At 44.6% G+C, this 21,004-nt stretch overlaps 2 protein-coding genes across 12 annotated transcripts in view; one reads left to right on the forward strand and one right to left on the reverse strand.

Annotated features, from left to right (window-relative positions):
• Nucleotides 1-97: 97 nt before the first annotated feature.
• ID2 (inhibitor of DNA binding 2) lies at nucleotides 98-3,195 on the forward strand. The gene is made up of 3 exons (XM_083495789.1): nucleotides 98-612; nucleotides 1,853-1,917; nucleotides 2,547-3,195. Exons 1-2 carry the CDS (start codon nucleotides 265-267, stop codon nucleotides 1,907-1,909), a joined length of 405 nt encoding a protein of 134 aa, XP_083351915.1. The 5' UTR covers nucleotides 98-264; the 3' UTR covers nucleotides 1,910-1,917; nucleotides 2,547-3,195.
• Nucleotides 3,196-13,986: 10,791 nt separating this feature from the next.
• Nucleotides 13,987-21,004, reverse strand: part of KIDINS220 (kinase D interacting substrate 220) — a 61,691-nt gene continuing 54,673 nt past the window's right edge. For 9 of the 11 annotated variants that reach the window (XM_083495398.1, XM_083495397.1, XM_083495396.1 and 6 more), the window contains 3 exons: nucleotides 20,821-20,919; nucleotides 18,611-18,856; nucleotides 15,276-17,711 (listed from right to left, as the gene is read on the reverse strand). In XM_083495398.1, coding sequence (XP_083351524.1) covers nucleotides 16,437-17,711; nucleotides 18,611-18,856; nucleotides 20,821-20,919 — 1,620 coding nt within the window. In that variant the 3' untranslated portion in view covers nucleotides 15,276-16,436. Of the gene's footprint in view, nucleotides 14,221-14,896; nucleotides 15,040-15,275; nucleotides 17,712-18,610; nucleotides 18,857-20,820; nucleotides 20,920-21,004 lie in introns of those variants that run through there. The other 2 variants (XM_083495392.1, XM_083495393.1) reach the window with 2 other exon arrangements.

A 21,004-nucleotide genomic window follows, 5' to 3' on the forward strand; every position in this document is an offset into this window, starting at 1 on the left:
ACGTGTCCAGGGTGCCCAATCGCAGCGCGCCCAGCCTGGATGTGTCAGCTGCTGGACGTGCGGTATAAAAGCAGGAACGAGGTGCCTTCGGCTTCATTCTGAGCGCAGATCGGGCAGCTGCAAAGAGCAGGAGGAGGAGGAGGAGGAGGCGGCAGCGCGGAGAGAAGAGACGCGAGAGCCATTTCCTCCCTGCGGCGCGTGCGTTTTTGCGTTTCGTCTCCAAAAAGGCAAAGCCGGCTCTCTTGCTCTCTTCTTTCCACCAACATGAAAGCGTTCAGTCCGGTGCGGTCCGTGCAGAAAAACAGCCTCTCGGAGCACAGCTTGGGGATATCCCGGAGCAAAACCCCGGTGGACGACCCGATGAGTTTGCTGTACAACATGAACGACTGCTACTCCAAGCTCAAAGAGCTGGTGCCCAGCATCCCGCAGAACAAGAAAGTCAGCAAGATGGAAATCCTGCAGCATGTTATCGACTATATTCTAGACCTGCAGATCGCTCTGGACACGCACCCCAGCATCGTCAGCCTCCATCACCAGAGACCGGGACAAAACCCTTCCTCCAGGACCCCGCTGACCACCTTAAACACAGACATCAGCATCCTGTCATTACAGGTAAGCAGTGGCGTAGCGTGGGGGGTGCAGGGGAGGCCGGCCACACCAGGCGCAACTTGGGGGGGGGGGGCGCTCGCTGCCTCTGGAGTCGCTGAAGAGCCTTGGGCGCAGGCTGTAGCAGAGCCCCGACGAGCTGGCAGCTGCTCTCAGCGCTCGCCGCGGTCCCCGCGCATCAGGGCCGCGGAGGGCGCGCCAGGCAGCCCCTCCTCACCGACGGGCAGCGTTCGCCTGCGGGGCTCGGCCAGCTCGCTGGGCTGGCCGCGTGGAGTCGCCGAGGAGCCGCCGCCTGCCATGCCGCCCTGGCTGCTTCAGCCGCGTCGGACAGCCGGCTCGAGGCTCCTTCCCGCTGGGTCTCCCGACGGGGCGCTGCGGGCGGAGGCTCCGGCACCAAGCGCCACGCAGCCCAGGCTCGGGTCGCTGTCTGGACGCGCGCAGCCCGCCAAACGCGCCACCGGCGGCGAAGGAAGCGCCCAGCCGGAGCCACCTGCGCTCTAGTGCCTGCGCGCCAAGACCGCCCACCCGCCCCGACGGGGCCCGCCCACCCGCGCCGGAGGCCGGCCGACGCACTGGCCCCAGAGGCGCCCCCTCCCCGCGCCAGAAAGAAGCCCCCTCCTCACGCCAGAAAGAAGCCCCGTCGGGGCTAGCCGGGCCGGGGAGGGAGACCGAGAAGGCTGCGCCGCGACGCGCGTCTTGGCGCAAAGGGGCCCGCGGCACCCAGACGCGGAAGGGACCCTCCCTCTCCCCCTGACCCGCCACTGAACTGCAATTCCCAGCTCCCTTAGCAAATCCCAGTCCCCAATCCCCAAGATGCTTTATTTGAGGCAGGGGTCCTTTAATAGCAAAAACAACACCACGGAGGGCAGTAGTCACCACGAAGTTTGCCCCAGAGTAGAGCCGTCACCACGCTACGCCGCTGCAGGTAAGCGCCCTGTCCTCGGCTTACTTCTTCCTCCCCGGCGATTTCGTGTATCGCATCTTTAATAGGATTTGAGAAAGCGACATTGTTCTGAACCTGCGCGGTTTTAGATCTCTATTTAAAAAAAAAGTGGTTGGATTCAAAGGGAATGCATAATGAGTTGGGGTCCCTTCTCCATTCTAATGTCCCCCATTGTGGTCAAATCGGAATCCTTGCCCGTCACGTTTAGTGCCTTTTGTAATCTGGAGCGTACTTCAAATGCTTTCTTGAACTGCTAAGCATCTTAACACCACACTGCCTTCCCCCTTCCCTCCCCCGTTGCAGGCAGCTGAATTCCCCTCAGAGTTAATGTCAAACGACAGCAAAGCACTTTGTGGCTAAAGGAATTGGTAAGTTGTTCAGGTTTCTTTCTGTTTTTTAAGTATGATTTAACAGTGTTGCCCATCAGAAATGTGGGAGCGGGGGTGTTCAGAATTGCCCTTGGAACTGTCTTAAAATTACACAGAACCGAGGATCCTATGAAGTGGCAGTTTAAGTCATAAAATGCATGTTGGCTTCTGCATATTCTGTACCCAAAACGTGGATGCTGTAAATTCAGGGACAACCTCCAGAAAGCTTAAGCAAATGGGGCAGTGAAACTTAACATGGAGATACAGAATCGTTCCTTGTTAAAGAACTTGTAATCAAAGGATAATTGCTCAGAGAAGTAGGTTAGTGTCTCTTGTCACCGCAAATAGAGATTCAAATAGTTATTATATAGAGAATTTGGGGGCAGAGGGGAGGGTGTTACCAGGAGTCTCTTCATACTCAAACCCCAGACAATTTTTAAATTTCATATGTGGTGTCTGTATCAGAGTGTGTGTTTATGTGCACATGCTGCATCTGGACGCCAGGGTTTGCCCAATCTTTGAGTGTTTGGTTAAATGTTCAAACTGTGGCTTCCTCTCTGGCGCCAGTCTGTCCGGATCTCTGCCCTGTTAGCATTCTTCTAAATATGCCTCTCTTCAATCTTTTGCAGGTGTTTGCTGGCTTTTTTTTTGCTTTTTTTTTTTTGCACAAGAAGACAGCCTCTTTTTTTCCTTTTTGGGCGAGCTGCTGAATCTGATTTTCAGCTGTATCTGGAGGGGGAGACTCCATATCCAGTTAAATGGACATTTTAAGCAAAATTGTGGACACCCATCTCCCCTCTTCTACAACATGGACTAATCTTAATTATTTATGAAGAGACTTTAAAAAATGCCCTTTCTCTAGTTGGAAGGCTTCATTTATATAATATCCCCACAACGGGGAGCAAAATGAAATGTAAAAAACGAAACAAAAACTCATAAGGAATTGCCCGTTTTAAATGCAGACTTTGCCTTTTTTCCTCCAAAGGTGGAGCGTGAGTACTAGAAGGATTTAGTGTTCAGTTTTTCCGTGAAGTCTTTGTCAAAAATTATCCTCTTTTGACACAAACGTAGGACTGAATGCTATGTATATATTTATATATAAATATGGGAATGAAACTTTGAACTCTTTAATTAGAGTTTTCTTGTATAGTAGCAGAAATGTGCATTTCTGCAAAAAGTGTAATGATGTACGTAATCATGCTAAACTTTTTATAAAAGTTTAGTTGTAAACTTAACCTTTTTATACAAAATCAAAATAAATAATGTGTGTTTATTGAACAGTAGTTTGCTTGCTTTATTTAATAAGGACCAACAGTTTTCTGGGTGTGACTGGGGGAGGGGGAGTATTTGTAAAACCTACACAATAAAAAAGTACCTGAAATGAATGAATGTTCCTAGGTTGCTTTTAAAAAAGAGGGGAGGGGGTACAGTAGATATCGGATAATCAGCCTATGAAATCGCCATAGGAGAAACTGCTTAAGTTGTTCATTACCTAGAGAATGATGTTAAACTCTGGCAAAATCAAATTCAGTTTAGCCAGAGAAATTCCTCTGGTCTGTTTGCTCTTCATCCTGGGTTGATTGACTTCCATTAACTTCTCGCAGGAACTACTACAACTCCAAGCAAACTTGCCCTTTTGTATAATTATGCCTAACTAAGATTAGCATAGAGCTGTTACATTTCCCCAGCCACCCAGCTTCTGCAACACATTTTAACGGAGAAGCTGATCTGTAGCACTAAAGTGAAAATTTTACCTAAATCCATGCAATATTTCAAGGCAAAAGGGTATTAGTTAATCAGTTGCAGCAGCTTCCCTATATGACTAAGCTATTGAGAAATGAAAGTCACCCCTCATGTTATTGATTAAACTTTGGCTGCTCTAAGCATCACCCTCTCCCTGCAAAAGAAATTGAGTTGTATTTGTAGTACTGCCTTAAGGCAGGCTGAAATCCTGCACAAAGTTAGGATGTTGCAATACAGTGATTCACATGGAATTCAGGCGGCGTAAATATGTGTAGGTTTCTCCTGCTCCCCCCCCAAAAAAAATTATGCACCTTTTTTCCTGTTCTGCATGCAACCCCAACTCTCTAGTGCAGAAATACTCATTTGTAGCAGCTATACTATACCTGCCTGTTGGAAATTAATGGGATGTGGTCAGTTTCTACCACCAGCAACAGCCAGTTCTCAGTACACTATGTTAATTTCTGACTTTTGGCAAAGCTGCACAGCAGAAGCATCTGCAGCAGACTGCACAAAGTTTTGGGGAAAGAGTCCTGGTGAGGAATGCCTCCGTTTGGCACCTGGGCATGAGCCTGGGTATTCTGTGCTCTGGGGACTCTTACACTGAAATGCAGAAGCCTCACCTGGGGCCTGTAACACTTTCACCAAAGAGAACAGGTGTGTGGGTGGCGCCGCACAGTCTGCTGCAGCTGTCTTTCCTCGCCCTTGACATCAAATCTATCCACAGAGACCGGGGGGGGGGGGGGAGCCAGCTCAGATCAGTTTAGTACAGAAGCTGCCCCAACCAATCAGCAGCCCAGCCTTCTCAAAAGGGATCAGAGCAATCTAAGCGGGAAGAGAGCTCATCTTCTCTGCCTCCTGTGTTCCGTCACTATTTCCGTCAAATTAATGAGGACCTCAAGCCTTAAATATACGATAAATATGATTTTATCTTTCACCAAACGGGCAAAGTTCTGTCGACAGCAGATCGCTAGGAGTTTAGAGTCGCATATCTGCAAACTGGAATTTAATTTGCAGAGGGTTTTATTCTGTAGAGTATTTTGGCTGCTCCCAAGAGCAACCCATATGACTCACTATCCCGCTTCCTCTTTCTTTCAAGGCATTTCATCTTAATATTCAAATTCAGGCTCTTTGGCATAGGCAGAACAATGTGTCATTCATGCCACTAATGTATTTGACTCCTCCCCAGGAGTAAAGTAATAAGAACACTGAAAACTTTCCACAGTTACTTACAACTTCAATTTTTAACGCTTGGGCATCAGCGGACACTACAGAATCTAAACCCATAGCTGCCTCTTCCCTACCAGTCAGTTTTAGTGTTTGCATGTAACAAATGAGGGAACGGCAGAGAATTAATTAAACCTAAATGACAAATAATTGCCTTAAACTGCAATAACTGTCACACAAATTGTGTATCTACCCCTTTTTGTATTATGGGCTTCGTTAGTTGCATGATTCTGTCAAACAATTCCTCAGCATTTCAACGGAAACAACAGATTTTACATCAAATTCAGTTTTGCTGTTAAGACGGATTCCACTGTAGTGTGACAAACCCAACACTTTACAAGAAGGTACAAGTGTTATAAAGATGGCAACATACTCTCAAGCCTGTATCAGATTGTGAGAATGGATCAGGAATAATCTATCATTAACATGGTTCATAAATACAATTTAGATGGAAGTGAATTTGAGGGAACAGCCAGTCTCAATATTTTATTTTCCAGATTAACTGATCTGTGGGGCTTGTTCTCAGTCACTGATATAGAACAGCTCCCAGAGCAAGCTTCTGAAAAGCTCTTCACTATACAGCGGACGCTCGGGTTGCGAACGTGATCCATGCGGGAAGCACGTTTGCAACCTGCAGCGTCCGCAACCCGCAGCGCCGCATCTGCGCACACACGGATTGCGATTTGGCACTTCGCATGCACAAAGTGCGATTTAGCGCTTTGTGCATGCACAAGTGCCGAAACCAGGAAGTAACCCGTTCCAGTACTTCCAGGTTCGAGGTGCTGTGCACAACCCAAAATCACGCAACCCGAAGCTGTAACCTGAGGTATAACTGTATTCAATATGATCATACTTATATAAACAGCTTGATGAAAAGGTAGAATACCCTGTTGACTCACTAGGGAACAATTCCAATGTGTGTAGTGTACATCTGACTCCATTCACCAAGAGTATGGTAATTTAAAAGCCTTTTGCAAGAGTGGTAAAAAATACTGCATTTCGTCCTGCTGTGTAGAAAAAGAAACGCAGTAAAGATTAACTGAACTGTTTGGCAAAAGTTTCCTAAGGAACTAACATCAGCATGCCAATAGTTCTCTCTTTGGGGGCCTAATCTAATGCAAAACAGGACTGAAATAGCACATTTGCAGATACAGCACTGAACAAAAAGATGGCCAATACAGAGCAGGACAGTCTATGGTCAGAGCTGTGTCAGCTAGGGATAGCTGAAAAAAATGATTCCATGTGGCAACATTCACACAGTGTAAGCCAGTCTTGTAAGATGTATTACTGTCAAGTTCAAATTACAAGAACGTCAAAAAAAAGTTAAGGGAACTGTCCAATCACAATTTGGGGTTGCTAAGAATTTACCAAAGTGCTTTACAAATCGTCTCTCTCTCTTACCTAAAGAAGCCTGCCATTCTGAAATGTAACTGTGAGGAAATGCATGCAAATATTGAATATTCCTATTTTTGAGAAGCATTCCATTCGTGCCAAACATTACTGTTTCTGTCTGTGGACAGTGAGCACCACCTTGCGGCCTAGACAAAGATGACAACTTCCACTTAAAAAAAAAAAGGAGGCTTCCTGCTGTATTTACAAATAGATCAGAACTATCTATTTGAAAGAGATATTGATAGAAGTAACTTTGGAAGTCTGAACTTATTTGCTTTATTAAGTTTATATCCCACCTTTCCTCCAAAAGAAGCCCATTTTAATGATTCAAGTGACACAAATGTCCTTGGGCATTTTCTCAAAAAGTTGGCTTGTGATTCTGTTATAACTCAATTCAGCTGCCAAATAAACAAACACAAACTCTTTCCTGTCAGAAAGGGCCAGAGAGTCCAATGAAATATGGGACGCCCATTGCATTCTATAGGACAAGATATTCTAATTCAAGTTCTCCACAACATTTAAGTAGCCCTGCTTAGCATTCCATCCAACTGCATCTGAGAGATGAGACACAGAAGCCCTCCCACACCACAATTCTGGCTGGGAACTGGCTCCTTTCATTTATTTCTTTAATTGTAAGATTTTTCCAGTGCCCACTGCAAGGTCCCAGGGCGGGCTGCAGCAATACTTTTATACAATAAAAAGCACATGAAAGTCCAACTGTTTGTACAAAAAAAACCAAGCAGAACAAATTCAAGCAAAAACAGCAGAGCATAAATTAACCAAAACAGAAAAGTTGGGTCCCACAATACCATAACTTATCAAAGGGTAGGCTAAAAGGGGGTGACATGGAAGCTATACAATGAATATGCTAGATGCACCTCTGTGATCTTTTCTGGACCACTGTACTTGAGGGTGGTGGAATATCAAAAGGGCCGCCTTTGCTCATATCAACACCCAAGAGGGCTGGTAGGGATGGAGGTGGTTTTTCAAATATTTGGGCACTAAGTTGTTTCGGGCTTTCCACCCCAATAGGAACACCTTGAACTGGGCCTGGAAACCAACCAGCAACCCGTGCTTTTAAAACAGGGCTTATATGAGCTCTAAATGAAATGCCAGCCAGTAACCTGGCTGTTGCATTTTGGAACAGCTGGATTACTGGAGTCTCCATGTAGAGCGCATTGCAGTAGTCCAATATGGCAGTTTCCTGAACATGGAGGACAGTGGCCACATAGTCTCTGTCCATGAGGAGCCATAGCTAGAAATGAAGGCACTCCCAGCCACGGAGGCTTCCTGAACGTCCAGTGTTAGTGCTACATCCAGGAGCAACCCTAAGCTATGAACTGGCAGGACAACATGGAGGAGGAAGAAAAGGATCCCTGCGAGGGGTGTAGCTGGGACTAGGACACACTGGGGCAAGCTTGGGCTAGGGAAGAAAGATTGGCGTTGAAAGTACTCACAGGGTGACGGATGACAAGAAGATGAGGGTCAGTGCACAGGAACCAGAGCAGCAGGGCCCATCACCAGGGTGGCCCCTGTCTTCACAAATGCAGCGGGCTCTGAGGCCTAGGGAGCAGCAGGCAGGGTGCTCTATGAGGCTGAGGCAGGCAAAAGCCCACAGCCCAGCTCCCTAGCTGGCCAGGTGAGGCTCGCTAGCTCTGGGAGGAGGTGTGTGATTCCTCAGCAGTAGCAGGTTTGGAACAGGTGAGGGTCATCTGCCTCAAGCCCAGATGCTGCAATCAGCAGAGCAGAGGTGCAGTCTGCTCACCTGCCCACGTTGATGGCTCTCAACTTGAGTGCTTCGGTTTGGACTTTGGAAACGTGGATTGACCCCCAACTGGGAACTTGACATACTGACTTGTCGCCAGACAGGCCAGGGGTTCAGGACAGAGACCTGATTATTTCTAGGGGGGTGCAGTCCTGTTCAGAACAAGCAGTCTCACCCCTCCTCCCAGACTCAAGAACTTGGAACACCTCTGCCTTTTCAGGATTCAGCATCCCATTTCTCCCAGAATGCATTTCCAACAGCAGCCATTCCAGTCAGCAGAACAACGATGCAACTACTATACTGTATATATGAAACAACCAATGGCATGGTTCGGTGGCTAACTGAATGCCTTCAGGAAGGCAGGAGGCAGAAAGGAAGGAAGGCGAAAGCCTTCTAATACAAATTATTGGTATTCAGCGACTTAGGTGCTTGGTATTCAGAGACTAGCAACAGAATGTCAGAATGTGAAATGACAGTGTGCAGGAGTTACAGCCAGCCATGCCATCTTCCAGGGTGGAAAAATTTCCATCTTTCCCCCTCTCACAACACTCTGCTTTCTGCAGCCACTGAGCATTCAGAGTTCTCATTTTGCTGTTTGGGGGTTCCTCCTTAGGTTGTTTCTCTAAAAGTACTTCCGCAAATGTTGGGAGTTTCCTAATTTCTGCTACATAAGGATTATCAGAGAACGAATGCTTTATTAGTATACAGAATACAGTCTTTGGACATAGCAAGTGGGCTGAAATTGGTGCCATTGTACCCGCAGAATGACACACTAGAGGTGTCTGATAATGGAAGAGGCAGATTCTGCCTTTCCTGTTGTTCCCTGAAGCTGAATTTCTGGCTATGCTGAGGGTGAAGGGAAGAGGGGGGACATGCAAAAACTGACCCAATATCTCTTTCCTGGACAGTCACAGTCATTGAGACCTTACTCAGCAGCTGGATACCATTTTTGCCCCATTTGCCATTCTGCTGCAGAGGGTACTCATTTTGAGAGATCTTCCTAGAGCTCTTCATAGTATGCTTTTAACTTCACTGTACTAAGTGGATGCCCTCTGAAAACCTCTGTTACTCCGCCCGGGCTTCAGATCAGTTCTGAATGTTAATGCAAACAGTCCCAACACAGCTCCTGTATTGTGAAAATGGTCCACTCCTGCAGCTTTCTGCTCTTTAACCAGCTACAGCTGCTGCCCCATGATTCATATCCTGTGTGATGGCGAAGTTTGCTCAGGAGTCTTGGGTGTCAAAAGCCCAATTGTCTAGTGAATCACACCATCAATATGCTTGTTGACACTCTCAAAAGAATTCTGAAAGGTCGATAAGGGAAAAACTTCTCTTTGTAGAAGCCATGTGATGCAACATCACCAAGGCTTGTTCTTTTGCATAGGATTAATGCCCCTCCCATATGTACTTACGAGTGTACTCAAGTTTCAGAAGCCATGCTCAGTTACTCTCTGATGCCTGAAATTCTGTAGACACTAGGGATTCTTCAGTCGCTGCACCTCAGCTCTGGAAAGCCCAACTTCTGGTATATAACCCCAACCTAGCTATTTAGACAAGCCTTTGGGCAGGTTAGCATAGCTACTAGCTGTGGCATATATTTTACGGGATGGGTCTTTTTTCCTTAGCTCAGCTTTTTATTTTTAAATGTATCACTTTATGTTGCACGGCAGCTACAAGCAAAACAAAGGCAAGACAAAAATTATTGGGGGGGGGGACACACTGATCTAAAATTCTCAAGATCCATGTTTTAAGATGGGTGCTCATCATAAATGAGGCATACATTCACTAAATCACTTTGGGAATATAGTGGTACCTCAGGTTAAGTACTTAATTTGTTCCGGAGGTCCGTTCTTAGCCTGAAACGGTTCTTAACCTGAAGCACCACTTTAGCTAATGGGGCCCCCTGCTGTCGCCGCGCTGCCAGAGCACGATTTCTGTTCTCATCCTGAAGCAAAGTTCTTAACCTGAAGCACTATTTCTGGGTTAGCAGAGTCTGTAACCTGAAGCGTATGTAACCTGAAGCATATGTAACCCGAGGTACCACTGTAATGGAAGACTGATCAGAGGTTTAGTTTGGCGTGTAATATATGTGAAATCGCAGACACACGTACATAGCAGCATTGCTTTAATACATTATTTTTTGTTTTTCAATATTTTCTCCCACAATGATTCTATTCAGAGGCTTCTGATTTATTGCGTTCGAGAACCTCTGGCATATAAAGCACAAACGCTGTTACAACAGACTCCGTCCCTATGTGGATTCTATATCTGGGCATTATTAAATTATAGTAATTCCAAGATATCACAACATAAATGCCCCTTCAACTGTACAGAATATCTTCTAGATGCTCACTAAAAAGATTGGAGTCATAACCAAATGGGACATTTGCCACACTTACCTGAACCCAGATGGGATTCATCTTGTATGGGAGACTTGTACAGGTGCAACATCAGGAGCCTTGTGTTTAACTTGACTAAGGTTTTGACTAATTTAGAGTCTTCATAATGGCAGAGTATTATGTGATTTTAAGGCTGCCCCTAAGGAAACACCACCTTTCTTATTAGACCATGGGTGAGATGCAAAGTGGCACCAGTGGGCATCTTCCCCCTCCTCTCTTCCCTCCGCAGACCCCCAAAAATCTGTTTTAGAGGGTTGGGGCCCTTTGGGCTGTATTCTGGGGGCACCCAGGAAATGGGAACAGAGAAACCAGATTTTCATTGTTCAGGCAGGCAGGACATCCTTGGATGTTGCTCCAAGAGAAGGTAGAGTTGCCCTCCTCCCTCATCTCTAACCTCCAGCTAAATGCCAAGGAACTCTGAACCGGACAGATTCATTAAGGGTGGGGGATGTGACCATCTCTTTTTAACAGTGAAGAGGCACCTTAACTTGTACATCAGCAGATTTCCAAGGAAAATTAATTTCACAGCAGAGGAGCAGCCTCTAATAATACTTCCATTACATGTTCTTGCAGCCCCATCTTGAGGTATACTAGAAAATTTAAGAGACCACTGTTCAAACATTCTCAGAGATTCCACACAGTGCGGCGAAGGAATAGGAAATGTGTCTTTGTTGTGCAGGGCCCAGGCTATCTGGAGCGCCAGAGGTTCTAAGCAGAACTTGGAATCGATCCTGTACAATGTTGGGAAGTCAACAGAGGCTCTGAAACGCTGTGAAGTACTCCTGCGCTCTCTGCACAAGTCAAAGCTTTCAGACTGCCGTCCAAGGGCAGCTGTGTGACGAGCACAGTATATGCCTGAAATGTGAATTGCACTGTAATTTGTGCCAGCATAATTCTCTCGTGCGTTCTAGTATATTTCAGTTGCCTGTAATTGGAATGTTCGGTAAGCTACACTGGGGGAAAGACTGCATTTTCTCAATGACAAAATATGGCAGTCAGGATGCCAGCGAAATGCAATACCCCAGAAGCAAAAGCTCTTCCTTGGGCAAAGATATCTGGATCCTCCACAACTGCACGTAGAAGGAAAAACAGGGTTAATCTGACCATGGAAGATGGTCTGAGCTGTTTCAGGCAGCAAAGTGAACGTGCTTTCTCCTAAGACACCCTGCCCCATAGAAATCACTGTCCTACAAACGAAGATAGTGGTGGAATGAAGTACTATAAAGCCAGTTTAAAAACATCTAGCCCTAGCACTGGCTGAGGCAGGGGGTGTACGAGGGGCAGAAGAGATGCAATGCAGTGCTCTGATTCAGGCAGCATTCTGGACTAGCAGTGTAGAAAAATTGCCTGACCTCACCAGTTATTTATCAGGGCAAAAATCCCAATGTAATTTTGGAAAGCTGAGAACCTGGAGTGATGACAATTCTCTGGATCAGCTATAACCCCAACCGTATGTCTGTATGCATATAGAATAGGATATCTCGCTTTAATGATGCCCCCAACCTAAAACAGGGTTTTTAGGAATGTGACCTTATTTTGAAAAACGTATTGGGGACTTAGAAAGGGCTCTGGTTGCCAAAGCTTTCTTGAGGTTAGGCTGATGTCAATCATCAAGTCTTTGACCAGTGACCAGTACTGCAAACAGAGGATCATATCCTGTGTCCATTCCACCACTCCACTCCCAGAATGTGACAAAAGGACGATCCTTTTCTTGTTGAAGAAGTTTGAAAGACATAAGCCACAAGAGGGTCTTACACTACCATCAGCAAGATGACTTCCTATGTCCATAGATCCCCCCCCCCCCCGGAGATAGCAGGTGCCCATGAATAAGATGGAAAAGAAAGACAGGATGATTTGACCTGAATTCCCTCTCCGCCCTCTGCCCCCCCCCATTGCTTGGGAAGAGATTAGTCACAGCTGCTATGTACAGGAAAGCCAATCTCTTTCATTCTGTGCTCAATGTGGGCAGATGGGTACCTTCAGAACCAGGGAAGGAAAACCTATTGCCTGGTTTTTTATGCTTCTGAGGAGTCCCACTGAACATGAATAAATACTGTGAGTGCACATAGTACTGAAAGAATAGTGGGCCAGAACAATAATTGAGATTCCTTTTCACAACTAGTTAAGAGAAGCAGCTGCAGGAAAATCCTGAGACTCCATCTTTCCTAACTGAGGGATACGGCAAAGGAACGGATAGCCGTCAACCTGGAAATATTTAATACCAGACTGAATTGTCAGACCAAGAACCTCTGGGAAGGATGGAGCTTCCGCATGGCTAGCAGATATTGGGATTTGTTCCTTCCTACAATTCTGAGGACATATTGCTCAGAATTAATACATAAGCTGTGCTCATATTAGTCCTTAAAGTCTTAAATACTTGCAAATTCTAAGCAATTCTCCTCCTCCTCTAAATTATAAACCTCTAAGACAAACGTTTTCATTCTCACTTGCTTTTTCCTTTCTCTTTTTATAAATGGAATTCTTCGAATGAAATATTAATAAATAAAATCTTTCAGTTTACCCTACCTCACAGGACTGTAGGAAAGATAACTCTGGGGGAAAGGCTTCAAAGGATTTGTGTTCCTTGTATGCAGGAAGGGCAAAATAAAATGGAATCCATCTACGAGAGTAAAAAAAAACCTACTACTGTCTATACACCAATTATATTGTACAACCAATGTCAGCAACTAGTTTTTAGGAAGGCCGGTTTGAAGATGGGATTTGGGACAGCTGATGCCAGCAAGTTGCAACAGCCACACTCCTCCACAACCTTCAGTTGCATCAGGCTTGTCAATTTGGAGGGTGGAGGGGGGGAAGCAGCTGGTACTTCTCAGGAGAAGAAGAAAAGGAAGAGGAAGAAGAGTTTGGATTTGATATCCCGCTTTATCACTACCCAAAGGAGTCTCAAAGCGGCTAAAAATCTCCTTTCCCTTCCTCCCCCACAACAAACACTCTGTCAGGTGAGTAGGGCTGGGAGACTTCAGAGAAGTGTGACTGGCCCAAGGTCACCCAGCAGCTGCATGTGGAGCAGCGGAGACGCGAACCCAGTTCCCCAGATTACGAGTCTACCGCTCTTAACCACTATACCAGTGTTTCCCAACCTTGGGCCTCCAGCTGTTTTTGGACTACAACTCCCATCATCCCTAGCTAGCAAGACCAGTGGTCAGGGATGATGGGAATTGTAGTTCAAAAACAGCTGGAGGCCCAAGGTTGGGAAACACTGCACTATACCACACTGGCCCAAGTTTGGGCAGCCAGTTTATGATCCCTAGTAATATTACTTAAAAGTTCTCACGTTGTAAAAATGTTAGTTCCTTTCTGAATTTAATCAATACCTGTCAATGATACTGGAGGGAACACAATTTGGGGAGGCAAATATGCTATTCTGACCATATAGCCATCTTTACATTATGAACTTTTCATAAAGGAAGAAATAAAGTTTGGCATAGGGCTAAAATCTTTCGTAAGAGGTATTTGTTCTGTGAACTGAAAATCTGGGCCATATAATATGGCTAGTGGTGATTCAAAGCAACAATATTCCAGGAATAGGAAATGTAATGTTTTAGTATTTTACAAAATACTGTACATATTATATTAATCATTTAGCAAACACTGGCAAAACAGCAATGTTAAATATCAATTGTGTGCTAACTCAGACCTGGCTTCCTTTCTCCTGTGTTTTTAGAATCTCTCTGTCTCTCTTCAGTCATTATCTTCCTCAGTTTCCCCCTTCCTCATTATGGGGATAACGACCCCTCTCTATTTTTGTAAATGTTCGTCCTGTAAATACCAATAAAGATGTACAGTGCTCAACTCAAAGTTCAGTCATTCTGAAAACACAGCAGCAGCTTTTATATATCACAGTTACAAATCAGTGTATATTCAAGTGAATCCAACTATTTAAACGAAGAGACCTAACTCATGCCCAATTATTTCTTGGATTGTGCCTTTTATGTACAAGTTCCACTAAAATCATTGAATTTTCCTTCCATGTCTGTTCCCTAATCCACATCGCAGAAAGGCTCTGACACGCATAGAGCTCCAAAGTAGATGGTGTCCCATTAAGAAAGGAAAAGCTCTTTCCTTTCCTCTTCCATCATTGTATGTCACAACAATCCAGTGCTTATGATGACAGGAACAAGTTTCATATTCTGCTGGGCTCTTTCTTCAGCACACAAGCAAGGAGTTCCAAAGCTTTTGCTTCTGTATTTCATCAACCACAGCTTGATAAGCTGTTTTAGCTCAGTAATATGTGGCTGACTACTGTTGGTTTGAAACAAGCCAACTTCAAACTATCGGTATGGAACTGGCCTGCTTAATTAAACCAAAGTTAAGATGAACCACAGATTAGGATTCAGACATTAACATTCAACTGTGATTAAATTTGAAGCAAAAGCTTCTTATCAATGCCCTGTGGCCGTGCTGCAGGAGGGTGCAAGTTAGGCTAGTTTCCATCATGATAAACCAGGGTTTATTGTGACCTCTGAACACAGTCGTTGCATGTACAGATCTTTCATTGTTCAAGCAAATGACATTCCTCATTGAACAAATCACCTGCATCTTGCTTTGCAGAAAGGAGCCAAGCAATTTTCAATCAGGCTGTTGGGTCAAACAAATGGTGGAGAATTAGAACTCTTCACAGAGCACCCAACAGTTAACATCTATCCAACTCTGGATAAATGGAGATGCAGATACTTCATACTTCTAAGGATAACCTACATTTTTCTTCATTAATTCTCTCGTTATCCAGATAATTTTTTTTTTTTAGAACCAGTCGCCTTAATGCTTCTAATCACCTGAAGACACAAATAAAAAAATGTCTGACACAAAGAGCATCATGCTTATTATTTTATTGTCCTCTCAATGCTAGCGGAATACACATGGTTCACTGATCGTGTTCAAATTCCTGCATATTTCATCTGCAGAACAAATTACTGACATTACAGGCACAATACTAGAAACAGAAGGGGGGAAATTATGTACCGTTTTGTTGCACGATGCCAAATGTTAGATTATTTTTTTTACTTACGCTTGAGGTAACGACAATTTCTCATTCCTCAGACTGTCTACAATCCGATCAAACCTATTAATCAAAGGCCATGATTTCTGAAAACTGTAAATATTCATAATAGCTCCAAAGACTACACCCAAACTGGCTTCACCTAACACCATGACCAGGACTACTTTGTTCAATTACTTCAATACTACTGTGGGCACCATCTACAACAAACAGAGAATTCAGCCTGAAATCCTATACAAAACTACCTGGAAGTAAGTCCCACTGAAATCAATGGGGCCTACTTCTGAGTAGACATGTGAAGGATTGTGCTGTTCATCAATTACGTCCAAATCTCAGCCACAGCTAACATGTCCAACATGCAGTAATCCATTAAAACTACAGTCACACACATGACACATTCCCAAAGACTGCACTGCTTAGAAGGAACAACACTCTATATCAATACTTAAACCATCAAGACTTTTAAAAGTGTCACACACAGAATTGGAAAATGCAAATTAACAGTTGTTTCCATAGTTTCAGGTTCATAACAGTCTGACCCTTCCGCTTCGTTTAATGTGAGACATTCCTTCCTCCTATTTCTAAACAAATAAGTAGTACTGAACCTTATGATACACAGATAAACTATCCTTTTTTGCCTTTGTGAGATCATCCAAATGTTTAAGGCATTTCCCTTTTCAGCATGTGGACTAAGGAATTTGTACTTGCACTGGAAAAGTTAAGCTTTTACTTAAGAAGGAAGCGCTGGTTTTATTTTGCCTAATTTTAAGCAAGTGGTTGAATCTCTCCCATTGAAATCTATGGGACTCAAACATGCTGAACTTCAGCAGCATTCTGTCCTTCACTTGCTATGGAAATTCACAGGTGAAAAAAGGACAGGGAACCAAGCCTTGTTAAGAGAAGATTTATAGGCCTGGCCGAGAGCCAGCAAGCTTAAAAAGTGTTGAAGCAGCGTATGTTTTAGCTTGGCTCTCTTTTAAAGAATACTTTCCCTCTCTTCTCCAAAGCCTGCACCATCAGAGCCAGTAACAGTAAGGAGCTCAGAAGAATCTTTCGAAAGCCTGGCATAACTCGAGCGCTGGCTACGCTTATGGGCCACGCCTTTGATGTTATCATTTTGCACCGGAACAGAATTAGGGCTCGGTCCGGGGCACAAAATGATCTGAGAATGCTCTCTCATGCTCTCAATCTCCTCAAAATTCTGATTAGCTCGGTTGGTTGGCTGGTTGGCGCTGTTGTTATTCAGCGTGACTGTGCTGGGTGTTCGGTTTAAGTTGTAGGCTTTCTGGCACGCTGGCCAGTTCTCTTCAGGGCTGCTGGCTATTAAGCTGCTGTCCGAAGGGCTTTTCTTGTCTTCCGAGCAGATTGACATACGTGCCATGGTTGCGTCTTGGAGGCCGCTCAAGCTGAGGGGGATTCCCCGTTTCCCACTGCGGCCATCGTCTTCAAGCTCAATGAGATTTGCTTTTTCGAGCTGGGAGTCATCTGTATCGTTGTGGAGAGAGTGGTTTGGAGAACTTTCACTGGATCTTACCCCAGAGTCAGAGGAGTCCTTTTTGTCGAGAAGAGCATCTGTTAAGTACTCTTTTGCTTTAATCAGGGTTCGAATGGGCTCAGATCCATGTTCTGGAGATTTGGGCTGCTTCTCTGTTTTCCCTTCGACTTTTCTGTCTTTACCTTCCTTGAGGAGGGGAGTGTTATCAGACTCTTCTGTTCCAGACTCATCTTCATCACTTGGAAGTTTCTGATAGCGCAGAGCTACACCCTTCAGCTTCAGGTCTGCAGCTTGGAAAATGCTGGTTCTTTCAGAAGATTTCTTCCCTGGGAGAAGTTTGGAGCCAGACTGATCTGATTTTTCATCTTCTTCCGTGATGGGATCCAATGGAGACGCATCGCTAGTAGACACACCTGATGTACTATAATCTACAACATCATTCCGTTTAATCAAGAAGGACTTCCTTCCATCGTCTTGCTTTTGCTCAGCATCCTTTCCCTTATCTTGTTCCACACTGGAATGAAGGGAGCCTGTTGATGTGCTCTGGCCCATATAGAAGGCTGCTGAACTGTGAGGGGAAGATCTACCACTCACCGTGCTAGAACTGGCACCCCCTTCTAATTGTGACATTTGAGCAATATATTCTCTATATGCATCTCTATATTCTGCCTGTACCTTATCAGTAAGCTTTGAAATTTCAATACTAGAATCTTGAGAATTCAGGCTTGAAAGACTTGGAGTCCGACGGGCCTGTGACTGTACAAATAGAAAGAAAACACATTAATACAAAGTCAGCAGAGTTGACACCAGTCCTTCAAAACAGAAAAGACATTCACTCCAAGAACACAGTTGTGAACAGAGCAGCGTAACACCCGGCTCCTTCATAACCAAAGAGTACCAACAGCTCAGTGGTATAGCGTACGCCTTGCATACGGTGGGAATACCCAGTGTTGTGGGCATACCAACTATTATCTGTGCACAGAACTTTTAGCACTATGTTCATTTACTATATAAATATTTTTACAGACATGAATTTCTGCATCTCTTATTTGAAGCATCTTATTTACCTGATGCTTAGAATAAAAGGGGGAGAGAATGTATGATTCCTGCCAGGTATACAGGAACACAGAGACATCTATAATGCAACATATTTTTGTCCAATTCTACAGTGCTGCATGAAAAAAATCACTTCAATGAAAGAGGCAACCATAAAAATCTTGCATATACACACACACCTGCATTTCTGAAAGTGCACACATGCAAGGTGTCTGTTGCAGAAAGCTGGTCTTATACACACACACACACACACACACACACACACACACACACACTATTTATGCATTCAGAGTTGCCTCTCCATTGAAGTGAAAGGGGGAAACAGTGCCAAATAGGATATTTCTATGTCTCCATCTGGTGTTTTGTAAGTCACTTTGCATATCAAGGAACTAAACTGAAACAACAACAACAGGACCTGAAATGGGGTTTATATTTGTAACTCCAGAAAATACATTTAATGAACATAAAATGTGGCATTTCCTCTTCATGCCACCACTGCCTGCTGATTTGGGTGAGGGAGGAAGCTATTTGCTCTGTAAAATTGCTAATGTTAAGAGAGAGAGAATGGGCTGAGATTAAGTCTATGTCAAAGAGAGTACCTGCCAACTCAGGTTACTATGACGTGGAGGGGCTTCTTCTAAACCAATGGTGTTCAACTCTTCAAAGCTGAAGTTGAGAGCATAGGGGGCTTGACCCGGAAGACCAGTCAGTTCAGTATGAGGCAATTCAGTGTTCAGCGCAGGACGACGAGCAAGATCATTATGAGGTATGGTACTGGCGTGTTCACTCGCTGCCCGGGAATCTTCATGGGCAGCCTGACTCTCAACATTTCTCAAGTCAAGTACCTAACACAGAAAATGCAGCAGTTAGGATGCAGCATGAAAAGCTCTGAAAAGATAATCTGGTTGAGGTGATTAAACACTGGATAAACAAGTGAAAGAGTATAAAGCTGTGGAGCACACTTCTGTGAGAAAACCAGGATTTGTGAAAGCCCTTGAAAAAGTTCTTTGAAATCACTGAAAAGCTACTCTGGAAAATCGGGAGACCCAGCAGAGCAGGTCCTACTGTAACATAATGAGAAGGGGAAACGTGAAAACTCTCACTGCGTGTATATGAAGATATGTGCACAAAGGACTCTTTGGAACCTGTACTGTGTTTGTGAACACTTTTCACAAACAAGCTAAGACATACACATTTATGCAAGTACACGGTATCGTTTGCTCCAAAACACCAATCTTATATAATTGTGTGTCAAAACAATGGACCGTTTCTAGTAAGTGGGATAAGAGCATCACTTTAGTATGCGGTTGGGCAACCTGTGGCACTCTACTTAATTCCAAAAGCTCTCTGCAAGTGATCAGTTCAAGCCTACGGCAAGACTGATCCATCCCTTTCCTGGCAGCCCGCAGGGTGGGAAGGTGAAAGAGAAAAAGTAAAAGGGGTAAGTAAAAGCCACTTTTGGCTCTGCCCCCCCAATCATGGGCTTCGGCACATCAGTTCGGCATCCAGCTTTGACAGATCACCCCCAAAGGAATGCAGCCCTCAACAGAAAAAAAGGCTGGCCAACCCTGCTTTAATAAATAACTCCTTTCTTTCTCCAATGCCTCCTATAAATACTCACCCAGGCTTTCTATGAGTGCACTGACAGGGCTGAAACAGACAACTGTTCAAGGCTGCAAAGCCTTGTAAAAAGCAAACATTCCTGGCACAGTGCTGCCACTTTATATAAAAACACTATGCCAGATACGATGTCAGACATTATTTTGCAGGAGCACGGCCTTACAGTTAGGCAAACCAAAGCATGCAAAGGCTGCATTTCCATGTATAGTACCTGATGCTAAACCAAGAATGAGGAACCTTTCTTTGGCTGAGATCTACAAAGTTTCACGGCAAACCCTATGGGGAACAGGGATGGGAGCTATATTGTGCAAAACCGGTTTGAAGTTGGTATCATGATATGGGTTTCATAATGTTTGACCTGACCATGTATCACGAATCATGGTGTGTGTGTGTGTGTGTGTGCGCGCGCGCGCTACGCAAAAATCACAATGTGAAAAAACCAAGAAGCCAGCCAACACTTCTCTCGATTCCTGCAGTCCCTGCTAACTCTGCCGGCCCAACTCTCCCCTGCCACCAGCAAATCACAAGAGCAGGAGCCAGCAAAAATCACGATGCAGGAAAAAATGTGAAGCCAGCTGACATAGCTCCATCCTTACTTCAGACATCGTGATATATAGGTATATTACAATGTTTAGCTGCTGATATATCACAACGTTGAAAACCAGATATCACCCAGCCCGACTGGGGACCACAAGCCCAAAATGAATGTGGTCAAAGGAAGAACATCTCCCCCATGCAATTTGCTCATACATGCAACACACCCATTCACTCTCTCACATGCAATCTCTCTCAAAATAACCTTTTCAGTCTCAGTATTTAGGCTCCTCCAAAAAGCATCTTCCTGGACAAGAGGAAGGATTTTAAAGCAGAGGGTGGGCTTGCAGCCAGAGAGGAAAGGCTAGCTTTTCACTGCCCCGCTGTGCCACATTTAGGCTTCAATAACCACCAATGGGATCAATAAGAGGATTTTGTGAAGCCTAAATGTGGTACTGGTAGGTGAAGGGGTTGGGAGTTGATGATGCAGGCTGGGTGGGGAGCATCCAGACTGTGAGCCAGCAATTCCCAGCCCCTGTGCTAACTCCTACTAAAGACAGTGGGAGTTACTTCCAAGCTAACATGACTAGGATCCAGTCACACAAGCACCATCAACAAGGCATTTGTATTTACATAAGACTTAAAATTCTCTTACTGCACTTCTGAAGAGATGCCAGTCGCCAAAATTCATGTTCATCTCTCTCTTCAGTTCATCAATGTTGCACTGTGCTAAAACGCGACCGTTTATATTAGCCTAAACAAATTTTAAAAACACAAAACAGATAAACACACCCTTGCCATCTGTAAATATTTCGTAAGCTAAAAAAAAACACCCCTGA

The sequence above is a fragment of the Podarcis liolepis genome (genome assembly GCF_965112155.1).
Source record: "Podarcis liolepis genome assembly, chromosome: 3".
Lineage (NCBI taxonomy): Eukaryota > Metazoa > Chordata > Lepidosauria > Squamata > Lacertidae > Podarcis > Podarcis liolepis.